Source organism: Cebus imitator, unplaced genomic scaffold, assembly GCF_001604975.1.
Source record: "Cebus imitator isolate Cc_AM_T3 unplaced genomic scaffold, Cebus_imitator-1.0 Scaffold187, whole genome shotgun sequence".
Taxonomy (NCBI): domain Eukaryota; kingdom Metazoa; phylum Chordata; class Mammalia; order Primates; family Cebidae; genus Cebus; species Cebus imitator.
Window position 1 is genome coordinate 1991242 of NW_016107502.1, and position 16446 is coordinate 2007687.

Consider the following 16446-nt stretch of genomic DNA (forward strand, 5'->3'; position numbering starts at 1 on the left):
AAAAATCAGCTGGGTATGGTGGCACGTGCCTGTAATCCCAGCAACTCAGGAGGCTGAGGCAGGAGAATTGCCTGAACCCGGGAGGCGGAGGTTGCGGTGAGCCGAGATCGCGCCATTGCACTCCAGCCTGGGTAACAAGAGCGAAACTCCGTCTCAAAAAAAAAAATAAATAAATAAATAAATAAATAACTTGAAATCTCCCAAAGTATGTTCCAGGGATACTGTAGAAGTCTCCCTTCTATAGGTTCATTGTAATTAACAGCATTTTTTGAAAACTTGCTTACTATGAGTTCAAATATGGACAAAAATAGAATAGTATAATGCACCCTCATGTACCCTTCACCCAGTTTCCATGATCAACACAAGGCCTATCATTTAACAGCATGTTAAAGGCCCTCCGGAGCTCCATAATAGAGAAACTTGTTTAACCTAGTGCTTCCCAAACTCATTTCACCACAGTCCCCTTTCCACCTGCCACCAAAAGACTTGAACTTGTTTATTCAGCATGGACAACATGCCCGGCCCCATGCCCACGGGGCCCCTCGTCTCTGTGTCCTCTGGCCCAAGGACACAAGACAAGGAGCCAAAGGGAAACACACCTAAGCAAAGAGGAACCATCCAGCCTGGTGGCTTCTCGATGCAGGAGCCAAGTGTGCTCAGTGGGAGGCAGGGTCTAGCGGAGTGCTGGCACGCAAGGGCCCTAGGCAGGATGAGGTACAAGCCACGAGTGGCATGGGCTAAACCACCTGGCAGACCCAGGAAAGGAAGAGAGGAAGAGAAACACCCAGGGGGAACCGGTGAGGACAGCGAGAGGCTGGTGGGTTAGTCATCTGGCATCTGATGATGGGTGTGCCAGGAAGAGTTCCCAGACACAGCAGGAATATCTGAACGACAGGTAGGGGGGAGTTCTTAGTCAGCAAGAGTCAAGGCTGGATTGAGTGTCCTTAGCTGCTGGGGTTTCTTCTCTGGCCAGTCTGTGAAGGCCTCTGAGGGCAATGCTTCCTCTTCACTCTCTCCTTGGCCCCTGTGGGGTTGGGTGAGTGCCTGAGCTGGGAGGGATATGCTGAGATCTGCTGAAGTGGGTGTGTCCCCTCCCGCCCCAGGAGCAGGTCCTGCCAGCCCAGCTCAGAGCAGGCAGCGGAAGCCAGCTTGGGGCAGCGCAGAGCCACAAGGAGCACAGGTATGGGGGTGTCATTCGTTGAACGGCACAGGGAGCACAAGGGGCAGCACCCCTCCTGTAGAAATGGAGGACATGGGTGGGGGACAGAGATCAGGGTAGGCATGGGCCCTGGAAAGCCCTGCTGAACAGAGGAAAAAGATGAAAAGAGCTGCTTCAAGTAGACAGATCTTTTCAGATGGAACTGGACAAACAGCTAACATGCCTGCTGTACCCCAGGGGTGCCTCTCTGACACTTGAAGCCCCTACTCTGGGGCGTCTCACAGAGGCTTTGTCCTCCCCCTCCCCCTCCCCCTCTAGGCCCCCACTGTGGTGCTGAACCCTGGGCCTCCGGGGACGACCCTCTGGGGACTGTTTACACCCTTTTCCCACTCCCAGTTAAACCTCAACCCCTGCGCCACTCATCCCCCAGGGCCCGGCAGATGACAATGAGCTAATCTAATCAAACTTGCTAATGGGTTGACTAGCACAGATGTGTTCTCAGTGTTATCCTTCCCAACTAGCCAAGATGTACTGTAATGGGGTCTTCAGGAAGTGCTGCCTTAACCCAAAGGGTGCATCTCTATAAGGGGATTAGACTGATGCTCTTTGATGTCCCTATGGCTCTGACAGATTGTGGCTTGAGGGGATGGAATTTTGGAGGTGGGGGACATAACTGGAGGTCAGCAGGGATTTATGATACCTTTGTATCACATGATGAGGATGGGGCCTACCCATTACCTGTGGTTGTGGGGCCCCATGACAAGGAGGGGACCTCCACCAGATTGTATCTCCACAATGCCTCCTTTTTTCCTTTCCTTTTTCCTTTTTTTTCCTTTTTCTTTTCCTTTACTTTCTTTTTGACAGAGTCTCGCTCGGTTGCCCATGATGGAGTGCAGTGGCATGATCTTGGCTCACTACCACCTCTGCCTCCTGGGTTCAACTTATTCTCTGCCTCAGCGTCCCAAGTAGCTGGGATTACAGAAACGCACCACCACGCCTGGCTAATTCTTGGATTTTTAGTACAGACAGGGTTTCAACATCTTGGCCAGGCTGGTCTTGAATTCCTGACCTCGTGATCCACCCGCCTCGACCTCCCAAAGTGCTGGGATTACAGGCATGAGCCACTGCGCCCGGCCTCTGCTAATATTTTGAAATATTTTGTAGCGATGGGGTCCTACTCTGTTGCCCAGGCCAGCAGAAATCCTCCTTTTAGGGTGAGCTAAAGTTGTAGACCTAGGTGGACATGGAGGGAGGGATTAAGGTGAGACAGAAACTTACTCGCATGTGGTATGTGTAAGCCTCACCTCCCGGTCACCCAGGGGCACTAGAGCCCAACTCCATCTGTCTGATGCCATCTGCTCTCTTCACTCTGCCGTCCCCAGTGCATACCCCAAGGCACACCTGGCAACAGATATATTTTATGCCCAGGGGCATTTTTTAAAAGCCCAGGAAAATGGCCAGGCGTGGTGGCTCACACCTGTACTCCCAGCACTTTGGGAGGCCAAGGCGGACTGATCACAAGGTCAGGCATTCAAGACCAGCCTGGCCAACATGGCGAAACCTCGCCTCTACCAAAAATACAAAAATTAGCCGGGTGTGGTGGCAGGTGACTGTAGTCCCAGCTACTCAGGAGGCTGAGACAGGAGAATCGCTTGAACCTGGGAGGCAGAGGTTGCAGTCAGCTGAGATTGCGCCACTGCACTCCAGCCTAGGTGACAGAGCGAGACTCCGTCTCAAAAAACAAAACAAAACCCAGGAGGAGGAGGTGGCAAGAGGGGTGAGGGCTGAAGCCAGTGCACACTATGGTCAAGTGAGGTCAGCAAGGCCCACAGGCTCCAGTGGATTTCCTGAGGAGGCAGGACCTGCCAGGCTACAAGTGAGGGTCAGCTGCACACAGACCACCTCAGGGCACACGTCAGGTGGCTGGGCCTGCCTGCATGGCTTCTCTTGGTTGGGACTGACTTTTGCTTTTCCACCTCTTAAAAGCAGGGTGAGAGGAGGGGCACAATGGTGAGGTGTTATGCGCACATTGGGGAAACTAGTTATTGAGCCGTAGACTACCTTTGCATTCTGCCTTTTCCCACACAAGTGTCAGGAAGGATGAGGTCAGAATATGCAGGGAGGGGAAGCCAGGGCCAAAGATGATGCTGGAAATGCAGGAAGAGACAGGCTTCAGTGGGGAAGGGTGGGGAGAGGTGGGAGCAGGAATTTTGGCTGGAGAAGCAGGCAGGCCTGGGCCAAGGAGGAGGGAAGATGTGTAGGCTCCAGTGACTCCTCTCTGAGGAAGAATGTGGCCCTGGGGCAGAAGGAGGCCTCCCCACTCACCCTGGGGACGTTGTACTGTCCCCAGACCTCTAGGACAGGATGAGGGTTCGTCCTCCTGTTCCATCTAGTCTTCCATGTCATCCCTGCCCCTCAGGCGCAGGATAAGTGGAAGAACAGGATTCGTCTGTGCCCCGCAGACAGCTCTGGGACAGAGCTTCTCACAAAGGCTTTAGACCGAGCTAAGCTTCTACTGAAGGCTCAGCACAGCTGGCATCCGTTTGGAGGGCCTGGATACAGAGATACTGAGGAGTCTTCATGACGACACCTGGCTGTGGGGAAAGGGTGCATCCTCCCAACGCTGCCTGAACACAGAGGCAGAGGAAGTAGGCTTCGCTAATTCAGCAAGCGGGTTAGGGCGCACACTAAAGAGGGACTTCCTGTGTCGGGGCTGAGACACTGATGGGCCACAAGACTCTCAAAGGAGGATGGGGCTATTCCAGAGCTGATCCTCAGGAGCAAGGAGGATGGGAAGATGTGAGAATCCTTCTTTTCAGTCCTCTGACCTTAAGGAATTGGAGTCCGGAGACCCAGGATGTGAATTATTTGAAAGAGGAGGCAAAGACAGAGCAAGGCATGTGGTGCTTGTGGGGAGGTGGGCAAGGCAGGCAAGGCAGATGGGAGGAACTGGGCAGAGAGGAGGCAGTCCCCTCCCCCCCACACCCTTCTCATTGTCCCCAACCCCCTGGTCCTTTCTCCTCAGCTCCCCTCGACATCATTGGTCTGCTGCCAAGGAGGCTGGATACCAGGGCAGGGTGTGTGTGGGAGTGAGGGAATGATCACGATTTTGCCTCCTGCTCACTTTTATACTCTTGCTCTCACTTCCTGCCTCTGGCAGAAAAAAACCCTGCCCCTCTGGCTTATCTCAGCAAAGAGCAGTGCCCAGCCCAGCTCAGAGGGCAAGGGGACAGATCCCAGAGGCCCTGGGGAGGTAAGGAAGCTGGTCCCCGGATGTGTACGTGGGAAGCCGAAGGACAGAGACCCAGGGAGCAGGAAGGTGGCTGCACACACTCTGGTGTGTGAGTGGGGTTGGGGTGGGTGATACAGAAGGAGCAGTCCGGGGGCTTCTGTGTATATGGTGGTCTCTTTGCCCCTGATTGCCTGGGGGTTGAGATCTGCTGTGCTTGTGAAGCCTCCTGGTTCTATGTCTGGCTACGTAAGGGTACTGTCCCTAAGGCAGAGGCTTCTTCCTCTTCCTCCCCAGCCCAGTTGTCTGTGTATATACTTGTACATTACAGGATGTGTACAGACACCAATTTGTATGTTACCAGGGATCATGTGTGCACATCTGTTAGCGTGTGTATATGTCTGCATGTCTGTGCACACACATGTGTAGTGAGTGGTATACTTACCTGACATCAGTGGGTGCCGGCGTTTCTGAGGCTACTCGGGAGGCTGAGGCCACCTCCGTGTCCCTCCTTCCTGGTGTTCCTTCTTTTCTGGGGCAGCTGCCGTTTCTTTGATTCCTGCGTCTCTCCCACAGCCTGACCTCTTCTTCAAGGCAGGATTTGGGGGAGAGGGTCTGGGCTGCCCCTCCCCCACACCTAGTTTCCCTCCTTCCACTTCCTGTTAGCCTCCTTTTTGGCAGTTTTTTCCATCTTCACCATCTGTCCTGGCACTGTGCCCATTCAGCTCCTGAAGGGGCCCCCGGGCTCAGGGAAGCAGGAATGTGGGATGGGACGAGGCCAGGGTCCTGGAGGCTCTCAGCGCTCAGCTTGGGCCATTCCGTGTGCCTGTGAGAAAAAGGCGCCTTTTTGACAAACAGACTCCTTTAGAAAGAAACCCAGGCCGGGCGCGGTGGCTCACCCTGTAATCCCAGCACTTTCGGAGGCCAAGGCGGGCAGATCACGAGGTCAGGAGCTGGAGACCATCCCGGCCAATACGGTGAAACCCCGCCTCTACTAAAAATACAAAAATTAGCTGGCCATGGTTGCGCATGCCTGTAATCCCAGCTATTGGGAGGCTAAGGCAGGTGAATCGCTTGAACCAGGGAGTCGGAGGTTGCAGTGAGCCGAGATTGCACCACTGTACCCCAGCCTGGAGAAAGTAAGACTGTCTCAAAAACAAACAAACAAAAAAAGAAACCCAGCCAGGTGCGGTGGCTTGCGCCTGTAGTCCTAGCACTTTGGGAGGCCAAGGCGGGCGAATCACGAGGTCAAGAGATCGAGACCATCCTGGCCAACAAGGTGAAACCCCATTTCTGCTAAAAATATAAAAAATTAGCTGGGCGTGGTGGTGTGTGCCTGTAGTCCCAGCTACTCGGGAGGCTGAGGCAGAATTGCTTGAAACCAGAAAATGGAAGTTGCTGTGAGCCGGGATCGCACCACTGCACTCCAGCCTGGCGATAGAGCAAGACTCCATCTCAAAAAAAAAAAAAAAAAAAAAAAGAAACCCAAGATGGGTTGGGGCTGGGTGCCGTGACTCAGGCCTGTAATCTCAGTGCTTTGAGAGGCTGAGGCGGGTGGATCACATGAGGTCAGAGTTCAATACCACCCTGACCAATATGGGAAAACCCTTCTCTACTGAAAATACAAAAATTAGCCAGGCATGGTGGTGCATACCTGTAGTCCCAGCTACTCAGGAGGAGGCTGAGACAGAAGAACTGCTTGAACCTGGAAGGTGGAGGTTGCAGTGAGATCGTGCCACTGTACTCCAGCCCAAGCAAGACTGTGTCTCAAAAAAAGCCTCTAAATATTTGATTTTTGTGTGACGAGACCAGCCGTATAAACATTAGCAGCAAATTTCCACAAGCTTTAAAAGTCCAAAGAATTGGGACAGGAGGACTGCTTGAGCTCAGGAGGTTGACGCTGGTGTGGGTTGTGGTGAGGTCGTGCCACTGTACTCCAGCCCAAGCAAGACTGTGTCTCAAAAAAAAAAAAAAAAAGATGGGCTGGGTTCAGTCGATCATGCATGTAGTCCCAGCACCTAGAAATTTGGAAGGCCGAGGCAGGCGGATCATTTAAGGTCTGTAGCTCAAGACTAGCCTAGCCTGGCCAACATGGTAAAACCTTGTTTCTACTAAAAACACAAAAATTAGGCAGGTGTGGTGGTATGAGACTTAAATCCCAGCTACTCGGGTGGCTGCCACAAGAATTGCTTGCACTCAGGAGTCAGAGGTTGCAGTGAACCAAGATTGTGCTACTGTACTCCAGCCTCCAAACAAAGTGAGGCTTTCTCCAAAAAAAAAAAAAAAAAAAAAAAGAAACCCAAGAACTTCTTCCCTTTGGAATAGAGTAATGAGAGAGCATAGCCATTTCCTTTGCTAAAAAATTCCTAATTTTACCTTTATATTTATTTATTAATTTTTTTTGAGACAGAGTTTTGCTATTCTTGCCCAGGCTGGAGTGCAGTGGCACAATCTCGGCTCACTGCAACCTCTGACTCCTGGGTGCAAGTGATTCTCCTGCCTCATCCTCCCGAGTAGCTGGGATTACAAGTGCCTGCCACCACGCCCAGGTAATTTTTGTATTTTTAGTAGAGACGAAGTTTCACCATGTTGGCCAGGCTGATCTCGAATGCCTGACCTCAAGTGATCTGCCCGCCTCGGCCTCCCAAAGTGCTGGGATTACATGTGTGTGTCACCACTTGGCCTAACTTTACCTTTAAATAGCTGCTCAATGAATACATCTTGGTCTATTTAACACTGTAACTTTTTCAACAGAAAGATCTGAGATACCACTGTACTGAGAGGTTTAAAAAAAAAAAAAAAAGACTTGAGTGTGGTGTGTGGTGTGGAGTGTGGCCAGGTGTGGTGGCTCACACTTATAATCCTAGCACTTTGGGAGGCCAAGGCTGGCAAATTACCTGAGGTCAGGAGTTCGAGACCAGCCTGGGACACATGGGGAAACCCAGTCTTCTCTACTAAAAATAATTAGCTGGGCATGGTGGTGGGCACCTGTAATCCCAACTACTAGGGAGACTGAGGCAGGAGAATCGCTTGAACCCCAGAGGCAGAGGTTGCTGTGAGCCAAGATTACGCCACTACAGTCCAGCCTGGGCGAGAGAGAGAGAGAGGGACTCCATCTCGAATTAAAAAAAAAAAAAAAGGAAGAGGGAAAGACTTGAGGTTCTTGGAAAATAATCCATTCACTCATTCAGTGTCTGGTATATGCTTCCTAATTGGAAGGATCTACTGGTTCTCCAAGTAATGGTTAAGAATGAACAAGTGATACTGTAATTATAGTGTAAATTTTATTGAAATCTTAGTGCAAGCTGTTTTCAAACAGGTCTTTTAAGGGAAGTGGTTTTTTGGTTGGTTGTTTTTTGAGATGGAGTCTCTGTTGCCTGAGTGTAGTGGCCCAATCTCAGCTCACTGCAACCTCTGCCTCCCGGGTTCTAGTGATTCTCTGCCTCAGCCTCCTGAGTAGCTGGGATTACAGGTGCACGCCACTATACCCAGCTAATTTTTGTATTTTTAGTAGAGATGGGGTTTAACCATGTTGGCCAGGTTGATCTCCAACTCCTGACCTTGTGATCACCTGCCTCGCCCTCCCAAAGTGCTAGGATTACAGGCATGAGCCACCACGCCCTTTTTTTCTTTTTTTTGAGATGGAGTTTCACTCTTGTTGCCCAGGCTGGAGTGCGATGGTGCGATCTTGGCTCACCACAACCTCCACCCCCCAGGTTCAGGTGATTCTCCTGGCACAGCCTCCCGAGTAGCTGAGATTACAGGCATGCACCACCACGCCCAGCTAATTTTGTATTTTTAGTAGAGACGGGTTTTCTCCCTGTTGTTGAGGCTGGTTTCGAACTCCCAACCTCAGGTGATCCACCCACCTTGGCCTCCCAAAGTGTTGGGATTATAGGCATGAGCCCCCGCACCCAGCCCCTCCACCAGTTCTTATCACACTCTTTCTTGTCCAAATGTGCAACTCAGTAAAAGACCATTTCCTGGCTGGGTGTGGTGAAATGGGTTCTTTGTAATAACCCACTTCAAATAACCCATTTTATGCATTTCCGTTGGACAAATGAGGAAGTGAAATAATGTATCTATGGGCACAGATTTCATAGAGGCAACTATAAAAGACCAGGTGCTCTCTGCAGCATCCATCCATCGCTCTTGCTGGAAGCAGCATCATACAATTTGGATTTTGGCGCTAGGCCGTCCTGGGCTTAAATTCCGGCTTCACTCCTTGGTGCCAAGCTCTTATACTTCTGATTCTTTTCCTTTTAAAATGAGGATAAACATCTACCTCAATGGACTGTTGGAAAGGCTGGAGATTATGTACACAAATTACGATATGGTGATGATAAGTAAATGATAGATATTATTTTTATTATTTTATTTTTTTCGAAACAGAGTCTCGCTCTGTCACCCAGGCTGGAGTCCAGTGGCGTGATCTCAGCTTACTGCAATCTCTGCCTCCCTGGTTCAAGCAATTGTCTTGCCTCAGCCTCCTAAGCAGCTGGGATTACAGGCATGCACCACCACACCCAGCTAATGTTTTTGTATTTTTAGTAGAGACGGGGTTTCACCATGTTGACCAGGATGGTCTCGATCTCTTGACCTCGTGATCCACCTGCCTCGGCCTCCCAAAGTGCTAGGATTACAGGCTTGAGCCACCGCGCCCGGCCCAATTTTTGTATTTTTTAGTAGAGACGGGGTTTCATCATGTTGGCCAGGCTGGTCTCAAACTCCTGACCTCGTGATCCACATCCCTCAGCCTCCCAAAGTGCTGGGAATACAGGCGTGAGCCACTCTGCCCGGCCATGATAGCTATTGTTTTTAACATTTACAGAGGTAGGTGCTGGGAATGCACAGAGATTAATAAGCCACAGTCCACAGCCCCTCCCTCTAAGAGCTCACAGTCTAAAGGGAGGGGCAGACCAGGAACAGCTGACTACTGTACTTGTGGGGAGAGCTCTGATAAACCTGTGCACTGTTGCAGAGGGAGATAAGTGAAGGTACCACATCTGCTGTGTGTGGGGAGCAGTCAGGGAAGGCTTTGAGAGCCATGAAAACAGACTAAGCTTGCCAGTTAGAGAATGGGAGGCAGGGCGTTGCAAGTTGAAGAAACAGCACATGTAAAGGCGGAGTGCTGAAAACATAAGGCATCTCCACAATTAGTATTAGTTTGGTGTGCCTGGAGCAAAGGAGCATGGGGCAGGGGAGTGTGTCAGACATGAGCCTGGTTTTACTTGCTTTTCAGCATGTTTAAGTCCCATTTGGTGTTATTTTCGTTGCTGAGATTGGTATTCTGCAAGAAGTATTTCTTTATTCTGTTTAACTGTTTTACTATATTTCTTACAAGTCTCAAACTGCTGGTGGTGGTGGTCGGAGGGAGAACAAAACCAAATACAAGTAAAACTTGTAGCGGGTACAGTGGCTCATGCCTGTAAGCCTAGGACTTTCAGAGGCCAAGGCAAAATGATTGCTTGAGCCCAGCTCAAGACCAGCCTGGGCAATGCAGTCAGACCCTATTTCTACCAAAAAAAAATAAAAAAATTTTTCCTTTTTTTTTTGGAGATGGAGTCTTGCTCTGTCACCCAGGCTGGAGTGCAGTGGCACAATCAGAGCTCACTGCAACCTCTGCCTCCTGGGTTCAAGCAATTCTCCTGCCTCAGTCTCCTGAGTAGCTGGGATTACAAGCACTTGCCACCATGCCTGGCTAATTTTTTTGTATTTTTAGTAAAGACGGTGTTTCACCATGTTGGCTAGGCTGGTTTCAAACTCCTGACCTTAAGAGATCCACCCACCTCAGCCTCCCAAAGTGCTAGAATTACAGGCATGAATCACTGCACCTGGCCGTCTACAAAAAACTTAAAAATTAGCCAGGCATGGTGGTGCATGCCTGTAGGTCCAACTACTCAGAGGCTGGGATAGGAAGATCATTTGAATCTGGGAGGTCAAGGCTGCAGTGGGCCGAGATCAAACCACTGCATTCCAGCCTGGACCACAAAGTGAGACCCCATCTCAAAAAAAAAAAAAAAAAAAACAACCAAACTTGTTATAGTCAGGTTTATGACTTATTTTCTTGCAACTATTTAAACAGTTCGTGTGTGTGCGTGTGTGTGTTATGGAGTTTCACTCTTGTTGCCCAGACAGGAGTGCAATGGTGTGATCTAGCCTCATGGCAACCTCCACCTCCTGGGTTCAAGCGATTCTCCTGCCTCAGCCTCCTGAGTAGCTGGGATTATAGGCATGTGCCACCATGCCTGGCTAATTTTGCATTTTTAGTAGAGACGGGGTTTCTCCCTGTTGGTCAGACTGGTCTCCAACTCGTGACCTTAGGTGATCCACCCGCCTCGGCTTCCCAAAGTGTTGGGATTACAGGCGTGAGCCACCACGTCCATCCCTAACAGTTCCTTTTGAAAGGAATAAGCTCAGTGTCTTGGGATAGTTGCTCAGGGTCTCAGAGACAGCTTCTCTCCCTAAGACGACATTTAGACACCCATGTTCACAGTGGCATTCTTCACAATAGTGTAAAGCTAAAAACAACCTAAGTATTCACTGACAGAAATGGATGAGCAAAATATTATATAATGAAATACATTATTCAGCTATAAAAATGAAATTGCAAGCCAGGCACGGTTTCACCATGTTGTCCAGGCTGATCTTGAACTCCTGATCTTAGATGATCTGCCCTCCTCAGCCTCCCAAACTGCTGGAATTACAGGCATGAGCCACCTCGCTCGGCCACAACACTGTGAGTGTACTTAATGACACTGCATTTTACATTTTAAAATGATAAATGTTAGCTAGGTGCAGTGGTGCATGCCTGTAAGTCCCAGCTACTTGGGAGGCTGAGGTAGGAGGATCATTTGATTCCAAGAGTTCAGGACCAGCCTGGGGAACACAGTAAGACCCTATCTCAAAAAAAAAAAAAAATTATAGGCCAGGTGTGGTGGCTCATACCTGTAATCCAAGCACTTTGGGGGCAGATAACCTGAGGTTAGGAGTTAGAGACCAGCCTGGCCCACATGGTGAAACCCCATCACTATTAAAAATACAAAAAAATTAGCCCGGCGTAGTGGCACATACCCGTAATCCCAGCTACTCAGGAGGCAGAGGCAGGAGAATCGCTTGAACCCAGGAGGTGGAGGTTGCACTCACCCAAGATCTTACCACTGCACTACAGCCTGGGTGACAGAGGGAAAATCTGCCTCAAAAAAATATACATATAAATGTTCAGTTATGTATATTTTACCATACACACACACAAAAGAGAAGGTACGCGGGGCTGAAGTGGAGCGGTAGTTTCCATGGCGTTATGCACTGAGGAAGGTGGCTTCCCTCAGACTGTCCTTTCCTCTGGCTCCTCCATCTCTTGACCACATCCTTTGTCAATTTTTGCCTGAGGACTGCAGCTGCTGCGGTTTCCCCTCTGGCAGCCTCGTCAGCACCAGTGGTACCCTTCCTCACCTCACCTCTGTGATCTCTAGGCTTAGGGTCCCCTTTGATCACTCACGACCAAATCACCATCTCCCTGGTACCACAGAGCCTCACCTGGGATTAGACCTGCTAGGGGAGCACCTGGCAAAACTCAACCCACAGTACCTTCCCCTGCCTAGCAAAACTGTGCTGTTAAATTTATTCACATGTGGCTCTGGTCAAGACTAGCATGCAATCAGCCTATGAGGGCACTGTTATATTATTATTCCCATTTTACAGATGAAGCAACTGAGAAGTCCAACCGTTAAGCTGAACCCAGTTTGCTTTGACCACAAATCCAGCCCACATAGGTGCCATGGTGGATGTGATGAGTAAGGCTGGGATTTTGTTTGGTACTCGGAAGTTTTGTTTATTTATTTCCTTGTCTGAGATGGAGTCTCACTCTGTCACCCAGGGTGGAGTACAGTGCCGCGATCTCAGTTCACTGCAACCTCCACTTCCCAGGTTCAAGCGATTCTCCTGCCTCAGCCTCTCATGTACTCAGGAGTTTGAACTTTATTCTTTGGATAATGAGGAGCTAGTCTAGTACCGGGTCCAGGGAGGTACTCCATAAGACAACCTATTGATTTGTGCTTATCATCTGCCTCCCTCCTGAATACAAAGGAGGTGGAAGCCAAGCCTTTTTGTTTTGTTCCCTGCTGTGAACATGCCTGGAACCTTCTATAAGCTCAGTAAGCAAGTAAAGAAGGAAGGAAGAGATCTTGAGATAGTAACAGCAACCTACGCACTTTACATACATCATCTTTTTCCCTTTTTTCTTTTTTTTTTGAGACGGAGTCCTGCTCTGTCCCTCAGCCTGGAGTGCAATGGCACAATCTCGGCTCACTGCAACCTCCGACTCCCCGGTTTAAGCAATTCTCTTGCCTCAGCCTCCCAAGTAGCTGGGATGACAGGCAACTGCCACGACAATGCCCAGCTAATTTTTCCTGGCTGATTTTTTTGTATTTCTAATAGAGATGGGGTTTCTCCGTGTTGGCCAGGCTGGTTTCGAACTCCTAACCTCAGGTGATCCACCCGCTTTGGCCTCCCAAACTGCTGGGATTACAGGCGTGAGCCACAGTAGCTGGCCCTGTATTTTTTTGCAGAGACGGGGTCTTCCCATGTTGCCCAGGCTGGTACCCAACTCCTAGGTTCAAGTGATTGGTCTGCCTTGGCCTCCCAAAGTGCCAGGATTACAGGTGTGAGCCACTGCACCCAGCCAAGATTAATTTTTCTGAAGTCACACAACTAGCCACGTTAGCAACACGAAGATTTCAACCTAGGCATCTGAGTCCCTGCCTTCAAGTCTAGGTGTTTAACACTGTGGTATATAGTCCTGCTGCAGGAACATATTCTGACCCAATGGCAGACTTGACGCTAAGAAAAGACTCAGAAGGCCTGCCAGTGTAGCTTAACGTTTGTGTGTGCAGCCCTGTCTCTGTGTAACTTCTGGCTTGCCTTCCTATTCCAGGTCTCCGCTGCTGATTAAGCCGTGACCAAGCGCACCCACCACTTGGCAGCCATCTGTCCCTGCAGCCATAGTCCACATTCCCATGCCCCGCCTCTGCTTGTTTTGGGACCATCTCTGTGCAGCCTCTAGGCCCCAGCCCCGGAGGTGAATGCCATGCCCTGACCCTGGTGTGCCCCATGGCATCCCCAACCTAGCTCCCATTACAAATTTGGCACGATGTCAGCAAACACCTCAACCAACAGTTCTGTTATCGAGTGTCCTGACTACCGACCTACCCACCGCCTGCATATGGTGGTCTACAGCTTGGTGTTGGCTGCCGGGCTCCCCCTCAACGCGCTGGCCCTCTGGGTCTTCCTGCGCGCGCTGCGCGTGCACTCAGTGGTGAGCGTGTACATGTGCAACCTGGCGGCCAGCGACCTGCTCTTCACCCTCTCGCTGCCCGTGCGCGTCTCCTACTACGCACTGCACCACTGGCCCTTTCCCGACCTCCTGTGCCAGACGGCGGGCGCCATCTTCCAGATGAACATGTACGGCAGCTGCATCTTTCTGATGCTCATCAACGTGGACCGCTACGCCGCCATCGTGCACCCGCTGCGACTGCGCCACCTGCGGCGGCCCCGCGTGGCGCGGCTGCTCTGCCTGGGCGTGTGGGCGCTCATCCTGGTGTTCGCCGTGCCCGCCGCCCGCGTGCACAGGCCCTCGCGCTGCCGCTACCGGGACCTCGTGGTGCGCCTGTGCTTCGAGAACTTCAGTGATGAGCTGTGGAAGGGCGGGCTGCTGCCGCTCGTGCTACTGGCCGAGACGCTGGGCTTCCTGCTACCCCTGGCGGCGGTGGTCTACTCCTCCGGCCGCGTCTTCTGGACGCTGGCGCGCCCCGACGCCACGCGGAGCCAGAGGCGGCGGAAGACGGTGCGCCTCCTGCTGGCCAACCTCGTCATCTTCCTGCTGTGCTTCGTGCCCTACAACGCCACGCTGGCGGTCTACGGGCTGCTGCGAAGCAGGCTGGTGGCGGCCAGCGCCCCTGCCCGCGATCGTGTGCGCGGGGTGCTGATGGTGATGGTGCTGCTGGCCGGAGCCAACTGCGTGCTGGACCCGCTGGTGTACTACTTCAGCGCCGAGGGCTTCCGCAACACCCTGCGCGGCCTGGGCACTGCGCACCAGACCAGGACATTGGCCACCAACGGGACGCGGGAGGCGCTCGCGCAAGCCGAACAGTCCGTCACCACCGACGCCACTAGGCTGGATGCCGCCAGTCAGGGGCTGCTCCGACCCTCCAACTCCCACCCCCTGTCTTCCTTCACACAGTGTCCCCAGGATTCGGCCCTCTGAACGCACATCATGCGACGGCGCCGTCCGTGCCCGACCCCCGGCGCCTCTGGTTCTGGGAGGTTTTCAGGGTGTGCACACAAGAAGGTGGGCTGGGCCACTTGGATCTTTGGCTGGCAACTCCAGCTTAGGAACGCAGACGAGTACAAAGTGTGGAAGCCAGGGCCCGCGGAAGGCAGTGCTGCTGGAAACGGCCTCTTTAAACTGTGAGCGCGCAGAGGACCCCTTCTCCAGAGGTGGGAAGTGATGCAGAGAGCCCACCCGTGCAGAGGGCAGATGAGGACAGAATGCCTACTGGTGGACGGGGCATTAAACTGCTAAAAGCTGGTTAGATGGAACAAAATGAGCATTCTGGATTTAAACCACCACAGGGGCCTGAGAGCTGAAGAACCCCAAGTTGGATGGACCAAGCCACTAAGATGCCTGTTCATCTGCTGCCTAGGGTCATGGATGCCACCCACTTTCATTTCTGCCTAGGCTTCCCCTCCTCACCATTGAGAGTTCCATATGGACAGAACAAGGTTCTTTCTCACTTAGTGACTTGTGACAATTTAGACCTGGCATCTGGCATGGGGCAGTTGGGGCAGGGCAAAACTGACTTGTTTCCCCCTCGCCAAAATTCAAGTCCAAACTCTTTTTTACGTTAACCTTTCTTCCACCACGCCCCTTTTCAGGGCCTCCTCCATTCTAGGTCCTTAATATGCTGTCTCTCTCTGCTTCGTCCAGAGCAAGAAGAAAATTCTTTCTACTAAAGCACTGGTTCTCAAACTTTTTGGTCTTAGACCCCTTTACACTCTTAGAAATTGAAGATCTCAAAGAGCTTTGCTTATATTTTGTTCTTTTGATGTTTGCCATACTAGAAATTAAAGCAAATACATTTTTAAAACAAATACACAAGCACACATTCCATTAGCCATGAGAGCAATAATGTCATCACACACACTTCATGAAATCTCTGGAAAACTCTACAGTATACTTGTGAGAGAATGAGAGTGAAAGGGCCAAATAACATCTGTGTAGCAGTATTATGAAAATAGCTTGACCTCGTGGACTTCCTCAAAGGGTTGGTCCCTGGATCACACTTTGAGAACCATACTTGTCCTGAAGTATTAGAGTTCATGGCCAACTTCTTCCCAGGGTATTATATACAGTGCTTTTTATTACTGTGGGGAGACGGCAGTGCTAAACAAATTAATTACTACTGATAGTCTTCATCTGCAGCCCTAGGAGTAGTGCATCAAATGGAACACTACCCTGGGCATATCAGATTAGCAGCCCTGGGACGGGGGTGGGAGACTGGGGGGTGGAACTAGTCACACACTCAGTGGGAGAGAATGGGGCTTCTCTGGGTGAGGGAAAAGGGAACTGTGCCACAGCCAGGAGAGAAGAGTTTATGGGTAAGTTAAGAGTGAGATGGAAGGACAGGAATGGTCTGTCCGTTCTTAGCATGCTGAAAGCAAAGGAAATGGGCCATCTACTATTCCTTCCCTCTTTACCCAAGTTGGGGGCTCTGAGAGGCTGCAGAGTTGGCGCTTATGGACATCTTCAGACCCTGACATTACTGAGGGAGTGTTTGCCCTGTGTGCGTCCCCATTGCATTTCTGTCCCTGTGTCTCAATATTGTATTTTTATCTGTGTGTGTGTGTGCGCGCACTGTGTGTACGATCGAGAGAGAGAAAGAGTGAGAGTGTCAGGGTTTTTCTCCGTGTGTGTCTGCGTTTTAGTCCAGGGTAGCCTTTTGTGTGTGCCTTTATGCGGAGTGCTCCAGATGGTGATTTACAGAGGTAAAATGACCCC

The 16446-nt window shown here is 51.1% G+C and overlaps 1 protein-coding gene across 2 annotated transcripts; it reads left to right on the plus strand.

Moving 5' to 3' along the window:
• The first annotated feature begins 200 nt into the window (after nt 1-200).
• LPAR5 (lysophosphatidic acid receptor 5) lies at nt 201-15859 on the plus strand. Of its 2 annotated transcripts, none has more exons than XM_017546123.2 (2): nt 201-1180; nt 13324-15859. In XM_017546123.2, exon 2 carries the CDS (start codon nt 13540-13542, stop codon nt 14650-14652), a length of 1113 nt encoding a protein of 370 aa, XP_017401612.1. In that variant the 5' UTR covers nt 201-1180; nt 13324-13539; the 3' UTR covers nt 14653-15859. The 2 variants fall into 2 exon arrangements, with proteins under 2 accessions (XP_017401612.1, XP_017401611.1); XM_017546122.2 differs by lacking the exon at nt 201-1180 and adding an exon at nt 4064-4412.
• The last annotated feature ends 587 nt before the right edge of the window (nt 15860-16446 follow it).

Coding starts and splice junctions, on each gene's coding strand:
- LPAR5 (XM_017546123.2), top strand. CDS start 13,540: ATGTCAGCAAACACCTCAACCAACAGTTCTGTTATCGAGTGTCCTGAC.